Source organism: Schistocerca nitens, chromosome 5 (genome assembly GCF_023898315.1).
Source record: "Schistocerca nitens isolate TAMUIC-IGC-003100 chromosome 5, iqSchNite1.1, whole genome shotgun sequence".
NCBI lineage: Eukaryota > Metazoa > Arthropoda > Insecta > Orthoptera > Acrididae > Schistocerca > Schistocerca nitens.
The window spans coordinates 339,806,399-339,824,058 of NC_064618.1; the positions used below are offsets into that span (position 1 = coordinate 339,806,399).

The window sequence follows — 17,660 nt, forward strand, 5'->3', positions numbered from 1 at the left end:
CCGCTGGCCAGAAGTATTATCAGCAGTGGGCAACACCTCATACCTGTTGCTAATGCTTAAGAAGCCAGCCGTGTAGCCAATCCCTTCTTTCGCCTTCTGCCCGGTGACCGCGAACCCACCGCTGTCCATCATTCACTGTCAAGTGAGGACAAACTCGTCAGATGTTGCGTATCAGAAGACGAAACGACAGCTGCGTCACCAAGGAGTTCCAACGCAGTAAGGGTGTCGCAGGTCTTCTCACCGGTGTCCTGATGTCGCCGCAGTTTTGAACAATAGCCAGAAGCCCTTCGACTATGGCCAACGTAGCCTCCAGCTGTTTACGGACAGCATCAAATTCTTCTTGTGTTCGCTCACTACAAGCACAGTCCCTATCCGTACCGTACCGTGTAAAAATGTTAATAAGATCTCAGAAATGCAAACAAAGTAGTGTGGAGTAATTGTAAAAGTTCAAACTTCCACAAAAGATAAAATGACTGTGACGCTACTGAGGGTTTTTCCGTAAGAGCGGGCAAAAATTTAACAGGACATAGAGGATGCTCCACCGAACAATTTGAGGTAGGGAACCTTGTGTCGGAGAAGCCAGCTTATGGACATAATAGTAATAAAATCACATTAATATATTTTTTTCTTTTTGCATTGCACAGTTAACACAATGAACGTACCATTTGTAAAAAAATGTTCAAATGTGTGTAAAATCTTATGGGACTTAACTGCTAAGGTCATCAGTCCCTAATCTTACACACTACTTAACCTAAATTATCCTAAGGACAAACATACACACCCATGCCCGAGGAAGGTCTCGAACCTCCGCCGGGACCAGGTACCATTTGTACTGCATCTCATAAAATGTGCTGAAACTGACAGCCATAAATCTCAATGCAAGCACGACATCGGCGAACAAGATTCTGACACACCCTGACGAATATCCCTGGTGTGTTTCGAATCACATCACAAGCACCTACAATTCTGGCAACTAATTCTATCGCCGTACAAACTGGCGTCTCATACACAAGTGATTTTGCCGGCTGCGGTGGCCGAGCGGTTCTAGGCGCTCCAGTCCGGAACCGCGCTGCTGCTACAGTTGCAGGTTCGAATCCTGCCTCGGGCATGGATGTGTCTGATGTCCTTAGGTTTAAGTAGTTCTAAGTCTAGGAGACTGATGACCTGAGATGTTGAGTCCCATAGTGCTCAGAGGCATTTGAACCACAAGTGATTTTAAATATCCCCGTAGGAAATAATCAAGTTATGCAGGTCAGGTGACCTCGCAGGACGTGGAATAAAACCTCCTCTTCAAATCCAGCGACCAGGAAATACTGTACGTTAGCGCTACATCACATTGTACTGTAGTCTCTAAATGGCACTGAGTAATGAATGGGTCTGTCGTTGATTCATAGCACGTTCTGTCTGGGACTATATAAATACGATACAACGGAGCCACCTTACGGACAAGTAAAGCAAACAAAACCTGCATCATAACTTCCTGGTAATCAGGCTCGTCCTCCTGGTTTTCTTGCAGGAAATAAAGAATGCACATGGAAATAAACAGTACAGTACGTGTAAACTTGTACGCATGTTAGTTGTACATAAGCTGGAAGACAATAATGCTAGACAAAGCGGTAGACAAGTTTACATCGATATCTCCTTAAGCTGCATTCTCCGACCCCAAGTTCCCTACCTCAAATTGTTCAGTGGAGCATACTTTATGTCCTGTTACATTTTTGCACGCACTAACTCACAGAATGCAACTGCGCAGCACAAAGGCAGACAACGGATGCACAGGATTACAAACCAATATCACTGACGCCCGGCTGTCGCAGTCTCCTATAAAGTTTTATAATCTCAAACATTATGACGTTCCTGGGGAAAGACAGGCTTATCTAAAAAAAAACAGTGCGGGCTCTGGAAAAATAACTCGTGCTTGAGCCATGACATTTGCAAGCAGCAGATCGGGTAACAGGTAGATTCTCTCTCCGTACGATACTGACAGGCGTTTGACACCGTAGAACATTGTCTGCTACTAATCAAGATGCCAACATGATGAGTATATTCGGAGGTACATAACTGATTCGGGGCACATCTGATGAATAAACTCAAGTTGGTCATCCACCAAAGTAATATCTTACAAAACACGTGTTATGCCGATTTTGAATACTACTCATTAGTCTAGAACGCCAGGTCAGACTACATCTACATCATCGTGATTACTCGGCTACTCACAATAAAGTGCCTGGCAGAGGGTTCAATGGACCACCTTCAAGCTGTCTCTCTACCGTTCCACTCTCTAACGGCACGCGGGAAAAACGAGCACTTAACATTTTCTGTGCGAGCCCTGATTTCTCTTATTTTATCATGATGATCATTTCTCCCTATGTAGGTGGGTGGCAAAAGAATGTTTTCGCAATCGGAGGAGAACAATGATGATTGAAATTTCATGAGAAGATCCCGTCGCAACGAAAAAGCCTTTCTTTTAATGATTGCCACTCCAATTCACGTATCATGTCTGTGACACTATCTCCCCTATTTCGCTATAACACAAAACGAGCTGCCCTTCTTTGTACTTTTTCAATGTCATCCGTCAGTCCAACCTGATGCGGATCCCACACCGCACAACAATACTCCAGAATAGGGTGGACAAGCGAAGTGTAAGCAGTCTCTTTAGTAGACCTGTTGCACCTTTTAAGTGTTCTGCCAGTGAGTCGCAGTCTTTGGTTTGCACATATTATCTATGTGATCGTTCCAGTTTAGGTTATTTACAGTTGTAATCCCTAAGTATTTAGCTAAATTTACAGCCTTCAGATTTGTGTGACTTATCGCGTAATCGAAATTTAGCTGCTTTATTTTAGTACTCATGTGAATAACTTCACACTTTTCCTTATTCAGGGTCAATTGCCACTTTTCGCACCATACAGATATCTTATCTCAATCATTTTACAAGTCGTTTTGATCATCGGATAACTTTACAAGACACTAAATGACAGCATCATCTGCAAATAATCTAAGACGGCTACTCAGATTGTCTCCTATGTCGTTAATATAGATCAGGAACAATAGAGGGCCTCTAACACTTCCTTGGGGAACGCTGGATATTACTTCTGTTTTACTTGATGACTTTCCGTCTATTACTACGAACTGTGAGCTTTCTGACAGGAAATGACGAATCAGGTCGCACAACTGAGGCGATATTCCGTAGGCACGCAGTTTGGTTAGAAGACGCTTGTTACGAACGGTGTCGAAAGCCTTCTGGAAATCTAAAAATATGGAATCAATTTACATCCCCTGTCGATAGCACTTATTACTTCATGGGTATAAAGAGCTAGATATGTTTCACAAGAACGATATTTTCTGAAACCGTTCTATGTGTCAATAAATCGTTTTCTTCGAGGTACTTCATAACGCTCGAACACAGCATATGTTCCAAAACCCTACTGCAAATCGACATTAGTGATATAGGCCTGTAAGTCTGTGGATTACTCCTACTTCCCTTTCTGGGTATTGGTGTGACTTGAGCAATTTTCCAGTCTTTAGGTACGGATCTTTCTGTGAGCGAGTGGTTGTATATAATTGCTAAATATGGAGCTATTTTATCAGCATACTTTGAGAGGAATGTGACTGGTATACAATTTGGACCGGAGGCCTTGCCTTTATTAAGTGATTTAAGCTGCTTCTGTAATTCTGGAATATTTACTTCGTCTTCTTTTGTAAAGGAGTTTCGGAAAACCGTGTTTAGTAACTCTACTTTAGTGGCACTGTCATCGGTGACTTCATCGTTGTTATCGCTCAGTGAAGGTATTGATTGTGTCTTGCCACTGGTGTGCTTTATGTATTTAACAAGTAAGCTGTTGATGACAAACTGTTGGAAACAGTTTTTACCATAAAATGTCTAGGAAAAGCTATTCTGAGCAACTTTCAGTTGAATGACCACATAACACAAATCATAGGAAAATCAGATGCCAGACTCAGATTACCAGGAAGAATCTTAAGGAAATGTAACTCATCCATGAAGGAATTGGCTCACAAGGCGCTTTTTCGCCAGCTAGTTGAGTATTGTTCATCATTCTGGGATCCTCACCAGGTAGGACTGATGGAGAAGATAAAGAAAATCCAACGAGGAGCGGCGCGTTTCATCTTGGGATCGTTTAGCGGGCGCGAAAGCGTTGCGGAGATTCTCAACAAACTCCATTGGCAGACGTTACAAAAGAGGCATTGTGCATCACGGAGAGATTTACTATTCCCACGCCCTGGTTCCCGGGTTCGATTCCCAGCGGGGTCAGGAATTTTCTCTGCCTCGTGATGACTGGGTGTTGTGTGCTGTCTTTAGGTTAGTTAGGCTTAAGTAGTTCTAAGTTCTAGGGGACTGATGACCATAGAAGTTAAGTGTGCTCAGAGCCATTTGAACCATTTTGGACTCTGACGTTAATTTTGAAATGTAACACCTAAGTATGAATGACCTTATTTTCTTACTAATTAAATTTCGAGAGAGCAGTTTCCGGGAAGAGTAGGACAACATACTACTTCCCCTACATAAATCTCGTGAAATGAACACGACGAGAAAACTCGAAAAAATGGAGCTAATACAGAGGCTTACCGACAGTCTTCCTTCCCACGCGCCATTCGCGAGGGAAGGGGAGATCAGTTAGTACTACCAGAAGTACCCACTGCCACACACCGTTGAATGGTTTACGGAGTAATAGACGCAGAGGTATAATGCCTTTTCCGTAAGTTGCACTGACCTAAAAGGATGAGAAGACGTGTGTTCCCATTCGGCAGCAAGTAGAGTTAATAAAGTCCCGCAGTGAGGTCCGCAGGAGCACGCGTTGGCTGCCTCGGCCTCGGCTTGCTCTCAGGTGTTGCCTCTAATTTACCTGAGTGGTTCCAAGGTGCAATGTTATCAGTGGGAGAGCGCGGCCCTAGCTGGCGCGGGGTTCACTGTCCCCTACCCTTGGACCGAGCCCCGCTGCAGCGCATGTTGAGAGGCCACTTCTTATGTCCTGTCTACCACTGTCACACGTTTTCTTTCTTTCTTTCTTTCTTTCTTTCCTTCCCAGTTTCTCCGTTATTCACGTTTCACATTACGACGATATTTAAGAAGAAATTGTCGCTCTAGAAATGTTTCCACTGTGTCCACGGTACTGACCTCATTTGTAATGAGACTGCAGTCCAAGTGTCGTCACATCTGAATCTTATCGTATCGGAAAAGGTCTCACAGTTCCATAAAATGTATTGACCTGGCGTCTTCACTCCAAGTTGCTGTAACAGTGCAGTGATAAGCTAGGCCATTTATTTTATTCACGTTTATTTTATTCACGTTGTTGGTCAAAATGACAAAACCACATTCAGAAAACTGTCTACTCACAGCGATCAGCCATCTAGAATTTAAAGGCAAGATAATCCACATAACCTATCAAATCAAAAGTGACACTATGCGGTTTGGACTAATTGCCTGTTTGCTTCTGTCTCTGGTTCTTAGGCCGACGTTTGTTTGACGATTATTTTGACGTTTCGCCAGCACGAATTGTTAAGGCTTCACCGTCCATTGTGGGTGGCGGACTGGAATTGAGCTCACGGCCGTAGATATCATATGTAACTTTTGGGCAAAAGTCTGAGGGTTTTTCGATGGTTATTGAAACTGCAGGGCTCCCCTTGCTGCCTGAAAAGTTTGTTCTCTGCAGCACGGCAATCCATGATCCGTTCATATTGCGGCCTTCTTCGTTTTGGTTGGTTGGTTTGTGGGGCGCTCAACATCGAGGTCATCAGCGTTTTCTTCGGTCTTGTTGCAGCTGTTGTCATTATTATGGGTGGCTATAGCTTCCCTGAATAAGCGACCGTGGTAGCTCTTCTCCATAGCGAGAATTTCCTTGTCACCGAATTTTACTACATGGTCGATCTCACACAGCGCGTGTTACGCCACGACAGATTCCAACTGTCCCAACATGCAATACCTTTTATTTCCGATGTTCCTGGTGTTGATTGATCGTCTAGTCATTCTAACATACACTGATGGGCCAAAACATTATGACCACCTGTTTAACAGTATGTCTCTCCAATTTTGGAACGAAATACATAACTAGTTCTGCGTATCATGGATCCGACAGTTTGTTGGTAGGTTTGTGGAGGTATGTGGTATTAGACGTCTACGCACAGGTCATGTAATTCGCATAAACAATGGAGGCGCTGATTTCCATAGGCGGTGATGGCATCCGATAGCGATCCAGATGAGTCACATAGGATTTACATGAGGCGAATTTGGTCACCGAGACTTCAACGTCAGTTCTTTATAATGCCCCTCAAACCACTGTCGCGCGTTTCTGGCTCCGAGACACGGACAATTATACTGCTGAAAGAAGAGATCAAGTATGAAGGGATGCAGGTGGTTCGCAGCTGTTGACGAGTCTCCGATAACTACTACTGGTTCCATGCAAGCCTAGGAGAATGTCTCCCATAGCACAATACTGTTCCCACCATCCTGCTTCCGTACCACGCTACGCGTTTCGAGCCGCCGTTCATCTCGATGACGGCGTTAGTGGATTCGACCAAAGACCTAGTGCGGAAAAATGTGATTCACCCGAATCTCCTAAGCTTTTCCAATGATCGACGGTCGAATCCCGATGGTTTAGCAATTATATACCGGGTGTTCAAAAAGTCAGTATAAATTTGAAAACTTAATAAACCACGGAATAATGTAGATAGAGAGGTAAAAATTGACACACATGCTTGGAATGACATGGGGTTTTATTAGAACAAAAATGTGCGACAGATGGCGCTGGACAGCAAACCGTCAGTGCCTGCGCATGACAATCGTGTATAAAAGGAGCTGTAATGAGAGAGAGAATCAGATGCGGCAGCAGTCGCAGCATCTTGACGTTACCTGAAAAGGCGCTTTTAGTGAAGCTGTATTATCAGAATGGGGAATGTGCTAGTTCAGCGTTACGATCCTATCGCCATAGGAAAGGGATTCGAACGCGTAAAGGTCCGTTGACAAATGCAGCTGTGGCGAGAATGATTTCGAAGTTGAAGCCATGGGTTGTTTAGTCGATAGACCCCGTAGTGGCGGACCGAGCACAAGGCGTAATGCTGCTGAGACAGTTCAGGAAGAAATGGAGACTGTAGCGGGTTCGTCTATGCACGGGGGAGTCAGTGCTCGTGCAGTCGCACGTCGCACCGGCATTCCATACACTAATGTTTGGTTGGCACTGAAGTGTACCCTCCGATGCTATCCGTACGAAATCCATTGGCATCATGAATTGTTACCTGGCGATTCAGTGAAGCGGAGGGCATTTGGTGTGTGGGCGTATCAAAAGATGGCAGAAGATGAAGATTGGTTGAGTAACGTGTTGTGGAACCGACGAAGCTAATTTCACGCTCAAAGGGTCTGTCAACGCCCACAAATGCAGAATTTTGGCTACCGTAAATCCTAGAACTATCGTGGAAACTCCATTTCACGACGAGAAAGTCACGGTATGGGTTGGATTTACTACATCTACCGTTATCGGTCCTTTTTTCTTCGAGGAAATGCGTGATTCTGGTTTTGTAACTGCTACCGTGACGGGTGAGAGGTACACCGATATGTTACAGAACCGCATCATCCCCAGCCTGGCTGATAAACACCTGCAGAAATGTACGATGTTTATGCAGGATGGCGCTCCACTCCGTATTGCTAGACGCATGAAACATCTCTTTCGCGCGTCGTTTGGTGATGATCGTGTGCTCAGACCTCGGTCCGTGCGATTATTGGCTTTGGGGTTACCTGAAGTCGCAAGTGTATCGTGATCGACCGACATCTCTAGGGATGCTGAAAGGCAACATCCGACACCAATGCCTCACCATAACTCCGGACATGCTTTACAGTGCTGTTCACAACATTATTCCTCTACTACAGCTATTGTTCAAGAATGATGGTGGACATATTGAGCATTTCCTGTAAATAACATCATCTTTGCTTTGTCTTACTTTGTTATGCTAATTAGTGCTATTCTGATCAGATGAAGCGGCATCTGTCGGACATTTTTTGAACTTCTATATTTTTTTGGTTCTAATAAAACCCCGTGTCATTCCAAGCATGTGTGACAATTTGTGTCCGCAGGTCGTGGTCGTGCGGTAGCGCTCTCGCTTCCCACGCCCGGGTTGCCGGGTTGCCGGGTTGCCGGGTTCGATTCCCTGTGGGGGTGGAGACTGGGTGTTGTGTGATGTCGTTAGGTTAGTTAGGTTTAAGTAGTTCTAAGTTCTAGGGGACTGATGACCATAGACGTTAAGTCCCATAGTGCTCAGAGCCATTTGAACCATTTTTTTTTGTCAATTTGTACCCCTCTAACTACATTATTCCGTGATTTATTCAGTTTGCAATTTTATACTGACTTTTTGATCACCTGGTACAACCGCTCTCTTACAGAAAGATCCGTACCTAAAGAATGGAAAATTGCTCAAGTCACACCAATACCCGAAAAGGGAAGTAGGAGAATCCGCTGAATTACACGCCCATATCACTAACGTCGATTTGCAGTAGGGGTTTGGAACGTATACTGTGTTCGAACATTATGAAGTACCTCGAAGGAAACCTTTTATTGACATATAGTCAGCACGGATTCGGCAAATATAGTTCTTGTGAAACACAACTAGCTTCTTATACTCATGAAGTAATGACTGCTATCGACAGGGTATGTCAAATTGATTCCATATTTTTAGATTCCAGAGCTTTCGAATCCGTTCCTCACAAGTGTCTTCTAATCAAACTGCGTGCCTATGAAATATCGCCTCAGTTGTGCGACTGGATTCGTGATTTCCTGTTAGGAAGGTCACAGTTCGTAGTAATAGACGGAAAGTCACCATGTAATATCGGGCGTTCTCCGAGGAAGTGCTATAGGCCCTCTGTTGTTCCTGATCTATATTAACGACGTAGGAGACAATTTGAGTAGCCGTGTTAGATTGTTTGCAGATGATGCTGTCATTTAGCGTCTTGTAAAGTCATCCGATTACCAAAACGAATTACAAAATGATATAGATAAGATATCCGTGTGGTGCGAAAAGTGGCAATTCACCCTGAATAAAGAAAATTGTGAAGTTATTCACATGAGCACTAAAAGAAATCCGCTAAATTTCGATTACTCGATAAGTCACACAAATCCGAAGGCTGTAAATTCAACTAAATTTACAATTATAAATAACCTAAATTGGAATGATCACATAGAAAATGTTGTGGGTAGAGGAAACCAAAGGCTGCGATTCATTGGCAGAACACTTAGAAGGTGCAACAGGTCTACTAAAGAGACTGCTTACACTACGCTTGTCCGTCCTATTCTGGAATATTGCAGTGCGGTGTGTGATCCGCATCAGGTGGAACTGACGGATGACATCGAAAAATTTCAAAGAAGAGCAGCTCTTGTACTATCGTTAAATAGGGGAGATAGTGCCACAGACATGATACCTGAATTACAGTGGCAATGATTAAAACCGGCCGGTGTGGCCGAGCGGCTCTAGGCGCTTCAGTCTGGAACCGCGCGACTGCTACGGTCGCAGGTTAGAATCCTGCATCGGGCATGGATGTGTGTGATGTCCTTAGGTTAGTTAGGTTTAAGTAGTTTTAAGTTGTAGGGTATTGATGACCTCAGATGTTAAGTCCCATAGTGCTCAGAGACATTTGAACCATTTTGAGCAATCATTAAAACAGAGGCGTTTTTCGTTGCGACGGGATCTTCTCATGAAATTTCAATCACCAGTTTTCTCCTCCGATTGCGAAAACATTCTGTTGGCACCCACCTACATAAAGAGAAATGATCATAAAGATAAAATAAGGGAAATCAGGACTCGCACAGAAAAATTCAAGTGGTGGTTTTTCCCGCGCGCCTTTCGAGAGTGGAACGGTAGAGAGACAGCTTGAAGGTGGTTTATTGAACCCTCTGCCTGGCACTTTATTGTGAATAGCAGAGTAATCACGTAGACGTAGACATAGATGGATGAAAATATTTCAAGAGATAGCCAATATCAAAGACCTTCCTTGAAGTCGATGTCCTCCGTCTCTCAGGCACGTGTTGATAAGAATGCAAGCTCCATTTCAATGCAGCCGCCAAATGTAGTTTCTCGAGCATCACGCGAATTCTCGAAGAAACGTCAACTCTGTATGAAGTGCAACGTAAGCGGTACCACCGATCGTCTTTACGATATCCATTCGCCTTTTCCATTCTTGCCCTCATACATGTTGACAATGATTATCTGAACAAGTGCCTGTTTTCAGGTGAAGCGATGTTCTACATTTCTGGTTATGTGAATCGCCACCAGATTAGGATCTGCGACTCGGGAAATCCGTGAACACATCCGTGATAGCCCTAAGCTTTATGTTTGTTGTGGCCTAAGGCATTACAGTGTCATAGGGCCATTTATCTTCGCAGAGAAAACCACAGCAGGAAATGTTTACTGGACATGATCGAACAGTTCCTGTTACCACAGATCGAAGAGCAACAGCCACCCATCATCTTCCAGCATCTTCCAGCACATCCCTCATCGGAGTGTGAACGCTTGTGCTGATTGAATGGATCGTGATGTTCCCATCGCATGGACCCCACACTCTCCCGATGCCAAGCCACTAGACTTCTTTCTCTGAGGCTAGATCAAGGACCGCGTGTACACAACACTAGTCAATGACATTTCGAGCCTCCGCGCGCTAATCAATAAAGCAGTTGTAGGTGTTGACGCTGTAAAAATGGTTCAAATGGCTCTGAGCACTATGGGACTTAACTTCTGAGGTCATCAGTCCCCTAGAAGTTAGAATTACTTAAACCTAACTAACTTAAGGACATCACACACATCCATGCCCGAGGCAGGATTCGAACTTGCGACCGTAGCGGTCGCGCGGTTCAAATGGTTCAAATGGCTCTGAGCACTATGCGACTTAACTTCTGAGGTCATCAGTCGCCTACAACTTAGAACTAATTAAACCTAACTAACCTAAGGACACGACACACATCCATTCCCGAGGCAGTATTCGAACCTGCTACCGTAGCGGTCGCTCGGTTCCAGACTGTAGCGCCTAGAACCGCACGACCACTCCGGCCAGCCGACGCTGTAAAGCTGACCCTTAAATGGACAGAGCTCGAGCGTCGCCTTGATGTTCTACGAGAGACAAGTGGAGCATCTATTAAATGCTTTATCTCAAGTTATGGTTTTTTAAAATCGTAACAGAAGTTATAGAGACCCTGTATAAATTAACATCAGTGGTGACAGTCCCGCCTTACACCTTTTCTGGTTTTGGCATCTGGTACCATTCCATCATTGCTGATTACCGCAGTGTGCGTCGTATAAAGAGAGTGGACTACTCTGTCTCTTTAGTTCCCCCCACACCCGCACCCCCCCCCCCCCCAAAAAAAAGAAAACTTTTTTTCCATTCCATATAATAAAAGTCTCCCACAAAACCATGAATTTAATAAATGTTACCTCATTTCTCCACAAGCTGTCCTCTATTAATAACTACAGTGTTGTTCCTCCTTAAACCAAACTAATCTTATCGTAATCTCCTTCCAGTTTCCCCTCCCATTCTTCGATTTTGACTATATTCAAGTCATAACATTTAAAATAAATTTAAGGGTTCACCAGCTATTGTCCAAATTCATCAACAACCTGTCGCCAACAGGAGCTTCTCCATATTCGCAGGATGGCAGAGAATTCCCGCATGAGCAAGCTGTCCGAGAAGGACGACGAGTGTGTGTTCACGTGGAAGCTGTTCACCGGCTGGGACTACATGATCGGCAACGCGGAGACAGCTCACAACCGCGTGGCGTCCATCGTGCTGGGCTTCAAGGAGGCGCTGCTCGAGGAGGCCGAGCGGCGTCGCGACGCCCGCAAGTAAGCACCCACGTCACGCTCTCACAAAAATGGCTTCTCTTATACTCGTTCACCGACGGAAACGGACATTATTACACCATGAATCACCAATCAGATGTTTATCAAACTTCGTCGAGATCTTCATCACATAACTAGTATTAAATAACAAAGCTTTCATTCCATTTGGAACTGATTTCCATCATCAACATCTGCATAAGATTTGAACCCCAAAGGCACGAATGTCACCCACGTGCCAGACATCTACTATTGGTGACATATCTGGGGATCGTGGAGGCCAGTCATGGATCCCCACATTTCTCAGGGCGATTGTAGTGTGGATTATAGTGCGGCATCTTGTATTACTCTGCTGAAATAAACATTCTGGATCTTGGTGAGGAAGGGTATGACACCAGGGTTTATCCATTTTACAAGGGGAGGCCACGACGTTTGGAACGTGGATTTACTGCAGACTTCGTACACTCGTAGTTCTCCAAGAGGACAACAAAATATATAACCAGTAGGGCGTACTTTTCAAGTGATATGAGAAAATCGCAAGATAATTTCGATCATCAAATGTATAACTATGTGTGGTCATTTCTACCATGAAACGGTGGCAGATGAGTGGTTGGCGTTCAAGCTCCGTAATCGCTGGATCGCTCGGTCGAGTCCCGTTCGTCAGTTTTTTTTATTTCTAACACAGTCAAGTTCAAGTGGTTCAAATGGCTCTGAGCACTATGGGACTTAACATCTGAGGTCATCAGTCCCCTAGACTTAAAACTACTTAAACCTAACTAACCTAAGGACATCACACACATCCACGCCCGAGGCAGGAATCGCACCTGCGACCGTAGCAGCAGCGCGGTTCCAGACTGAAGCGCCTAGAACCGCTCGGCCGCAACGGCCGGCTTCTAACACAGTCATTTTCTTTACTATTTATATTACAATTGATATAATGGGAAAAATACGTATATTCGGATGGGCTTTTTTAAAAATTTACAATGTTATTGGCAGTCTACAAATTTTTATTATCACGAATAATATAATATTCATAACTATCGACTAGTAAAAGACCAAACGCATAAAATGATACTGAAAATGTATGCTTCTCCGTGTCTTTAAAATTGTTCGAATTTAATAGAAAGAGAACGAGAATTAGCTTCTTGTGAAGACGCTATTAAAATGCACTGGATACTGCATGACCAATTATCAGCGCCGATATTTAACGAAATGCTGCGTTATTCATGGTTTGCTTGCAAATTATGGGCTGAAAGAGAGGTTTTTGAAATTGTTAACATGGTTTGTTTTTCCACAGAAAACCTTAAAAGACCTTGCGTATGCGGAAACATACCATTTATTCAATGCGGCTGGTGCCGTTTAATTTTATGTTTTCCACGTTTTTACGAAAGATACCATCCTCAAACTTGTACTCGTAATGTGGAAAGCGACGACTAATTGTACATCTTTCGAAAGCCGTCTGTGCCGCTCAAAACGTGGAGGTAACAAGTAGTTTCGGGCTCCTTCCAGGTATAAGGGATTTCTCAAATCACGGACAAGCATACATTTTCAGTATCATTTTATGCGTTTGGTCATTTAATAGTCGACAGTTATGAATATTATATTATTTGTGATAATACAAAATTGTAGACTGCCAAATAACATGGTAAATTTTTAAAAAAGCCCATCCGAATACACGTATTTTTCCGATTATATCAACTGTAATATAAATAGTAAAGAAAATGACTGTGTTAGAAGCCAGCCGTTGCGGCCGAGCGGTTCTAGGCGCTTCAGTCTGGAACCGCGCTGCTGCTACGGTCGCAGGTTCGAATCCTGCCTCGGGCATGGATGTGTGTGATGTCCTTAGGTTAGTTAGGTTTAAGTAGTTTTAAGTCTAGGGGACTGATGACCTCAGAAGTTAAGCCCCATGGTGCTCAGAGCCATTTGGTAATGGAAGAGCTGCTGGTCGACTTCATCAGGATCGTTATCCACAATGTCCGATTCCATTGTATACCATTTTCGCTACTGTTATGCAACGGCTTCGAGAAAAGGAACCTTCACCGTCAGAAGACGTGACTGAGGTGCTCCAAGGAGACGCCACACACCCTAATTGGAAGGGCCCGTACTCCATCACGTTGTAGAGGACCCATCAACGACTGAGTACACGAGCAATTTCTTGGTTGTTCATGAGTGGAGCTGTAAAACAAGTAATTTATTGGTGACGCCTAATCAGTTACTTGTATCAAAGCTTTCACATTAGCAATATGTTTTCAAATGGTTGTAGCATGTAAACGGCACATTTCCAGACATGGATTCCAATTCAAAATATTATCTACTCACTCCCCTCTACAAGTCCTATAAGTTCGTAATAGGAATATCCGAATGTACTGAACGGCTATGTAATGATCTTTCACAAGTTTTTTTCTGTGTAAATAACAATTGATTTTCATTCAGGAATGCCTCTGTAGTATAGAAGGAGCTCTTAAGGAGAAACATCTTTATCTACATTTGAAAACACTTTTGCTTGTCTGATATTTCATTTCTAAAGGTGGATCGACAAAGAGTTTTATAGCTACAAATTTTACCCTTTTCTGACCCCAGCCTACATATAATTTACACAATATTGCCAGCGCAGGCTCCGAGTCAAGTAATAATAAATTAATGAATTGCGACAAAGTGCATCAACTTCTGTTTTTTTCTTTTTTCTTCATTTTCATAATACATGTCAGCTGCGGCACCTAGTATCAACAAAATATTAGGATGAAAATAGTTGTTTATGTATCTATTTTCTGTGAGATAAAGTCAATAGTCATTGTAACAGTTCTTTTTTTTAGTTGTGGCTTAAGAGCTACATCAATTTCAAGTACAAGAATTTCTAAAAAAAAAAAAAAAACATTCTTATGGCCGGACCTAGTTTGCAGCGACTAGCTGGTCTTACAGAACTAACAGAAGTCCAAAAATACTGCCTCAGGCTACAGTGGAGCGTCTTTGTTCAACCCCCCCCCCCCCCCCCCCCCCCGTGTGTGTCGTCGTTAACCAGACAGTTTAACGACTCGTCGGCGATAGGGTCATGCTGCAGGAAACCGGCAGAGACTTATTAAAGAAACTGGTGTGGAGCAAGGATTTAGGTAGAGCGGTAAGCGTCTAGGCCACAAAACCAAACAGTCTCTCTATTGATCCTTGAGAATAAATAACATATGGAGGAGAAGTGGCTCAATAAACGGAGAGAACAGCATATCGTTACAAAATTTAGCATATTATAAAGGGAAGAAAACTTCAAATTTAATTTTACAGTGATGCTGTCCAGAGCAACAGGGACCAGATTCTCATTGTCCCTTTGGATAGTTAAAGTACAACTACACCGAAGCGCCAAAGAAACTGGTATAGGCATTCGTATTGAAATACGGAGATATGTAAACAAGACAGAATAAGGCGCTGCGGTCGGCAACGCCTATATAAGACAACAAGTGCCTGTCGCTGTTGTTAGATCGATTACTGCTGCTGCAATGGCAGGTCATCAAGATTTAAGTGAGTTTAAACGAGATGTTATAGTCCGCGCACGAGCGATGGGACACAGCATCTCCGAGATAGTGATGGATATTTTCCCGTACGACCATTTCACGAGTGTACCGGATATCAGGAATCCGAAAAAACATCAAATCTCCGACATCGCTGCGTCAGGAAAAAGATTCTGCAAGAACGGGACCAACGACGACTGAAGAGAATCCTTCAACCTGACAGAATTGCGACCCTTCCGCAAACTGCTGCAAATTTCAGTGCTGGGCCATCAACAAGTTCCAGCATGCGAGCCACTCAACGAAACATCATTGATATGGGCTTTCGGAGTTGAAGGCCCGCTCATGTACTCTTGATGACTGCACGACACATAGCTTTACACGTCGCCTGGGCCCGTCAACACCGACATTGGACTGTTGATGACTGGAAGCATGTTATCTGGTTCGACGAGTCTCGTTTCAAACTGTATCGAGCTGATGGAAGTATACGGGTATGGAGACAACCTCATGAAACCATGGACCCTGCATGTCAACAGGGGACTGTTCAAGCTAGTGGAAGCTCTGTAATGGTGTGAGGTGTGTGCAGTTAGAGTGATGTGGGACAACTAATACTTCTAGATACGACTCTGACCGGTGCCAGTACGTAAGCATCCTGTCGGATCACCTGCATCCATTCATATCCATTGTGCATTCCGGTGTACTTGGGCAATTCCAGCAGGTCAATGCGATACTGCATACGTCCATAATTGTTACGGAGTGGCTTCAGGAACATCTCTCTGAGTTTAAACACTTCCACCGGCCACCATATTCCCCAGACATGAACATTATTGAGGATGTCTGGGATGCCTTGCAACGTGCTGTTCAAAAGAGATCTGAACCTGTTACATGTTACATGAATCCGTCGTACTTTTACGGATGTATCGACATCAATTGCCTCCAGACCTCAGACCTCAGACCATAGTCGAGCCCATGCCAAGTCGTGTTGCGGCACTTGTGCGTGCTCGCGGGGGCCCCAACGATGTTACGCACGTGTCGCAGTTTCTTTGTAAAAGATGCAAAACATAAAATCTTAAGGCCAGCCAGAATTGGCCACAAATAACCTAGATAGTAAAATGCTATGGATTCCTTTTTAACGCCTGAGCAACAAGACCTTGAATACTTAAGCCTTTCAATTTAGCTCTAGATAATAAAAGAATCTTTAAAATAATGAACGTTAAGAAACTAAGCGATAAGTAAAATTTAAGACTAGTGATCCTAACTGTAGATAATGAACATTTTAAGAATGTTTAAATGACAATGAGCTACTGGGAAACTGCAAATTCATGATTTTAACAAAGCTAAACTTTACAGAAAACTCAATAATTCCGTTGCTGCACTACAGCAGATATATGATTTGTTGCAAAAAGCTTATGTACTTCTGATGGTGCCAACAGTTCCCAATGAGCTAAACAAGAAATTTGAGTTCCACAACTTACAGTTCTTGGTAAAATTAGTGTTCAACAGCTTAAAAGTTAAGCAAAGAGTAAATGATTATCAGAAACTGATAATTAAAACTACGATAAAATGCAGAAATGGCATTCAAGGTGAATCCTTAGGACAATAACATGCGGAGAAAGTGGCCCAGGCAAACATATCGTTTTCAAGGGGGCACCTCACCTTTGCAAACAGCACCATGGCAAACGATGCGTCCCGCGCAGTGATAGCTATAAACCGTGGACGTCTGGTCTCTGAGTGCAGAAATGCATCGTGTCTGCAGATTCAAGTGATTTGCATCGTCCGCCATGTTGTAATTTGGCAAACAAATTTCCATCGGTCTGTACGTGACAAAGAATTGTGTTTGGTCGTTGCGGACGTCACCTGACATTCGTTGAAGTACGTTTGTTGATCTTTCGACTCAGTTTTTTTTTTATTACAGACGTCAACCAGCTCTCTGAGCGAACACGCTGAGCTACCGTGCCGGCGACCAACTGAGCTACCCAAGCACGACTCACGCCCCGTCCTCACAGCTTTACTTCCGCCAGTACCTCGTCTCCTACCTTCCAAACTTTACAGAAGCTCTCAGTTGCTATAGCGCTTTCCCGCGAAAGGTAAAGGTCCCGAGTTCGAGGCTCGGTCCGGCACACAGTTTTAATCTGCCAGGAAAGTTTCATATCAGCGCACACTCCGCTGCAGAGTGAAAATCTCATTCTGGAAACATCCTCCAGGCTGTGGCTAAGTCGTGTCTCCGCAATATCCTTTCTTTCAGGAGTGTTAGACCTTCAAGGTTCGCAGGAGAGCCTCTGTCAAGTGTGGAAGGTAGGAGACGAGGTACTGGCAGAAGTAAAGCTGTGAGGACGGGGCGTG

General features: G+C 43.8%; 1 protein-coding gene across 1 annotated transcript in view; it reads left to right on the plus strand.

The window, feature by feature from the left end:
• Positions 1-17,660, plus strand: part of LOC126260432 (transmembrane channel-like protein) — a 303,831-nt gene that overhangs the window by 168,999 nt on the left and 117,172 nt on the right. The window contains exon 6 of the mRNA XM_049957760.1: positions 11,638-11,829. Coding sequence (XP_049813717.1) covers positions 11,638-11,829 — 192 coding nt within the window. The remainder of the gene's footprint in view (positions 1-11,637; positions 11,830-17,660) is intronic.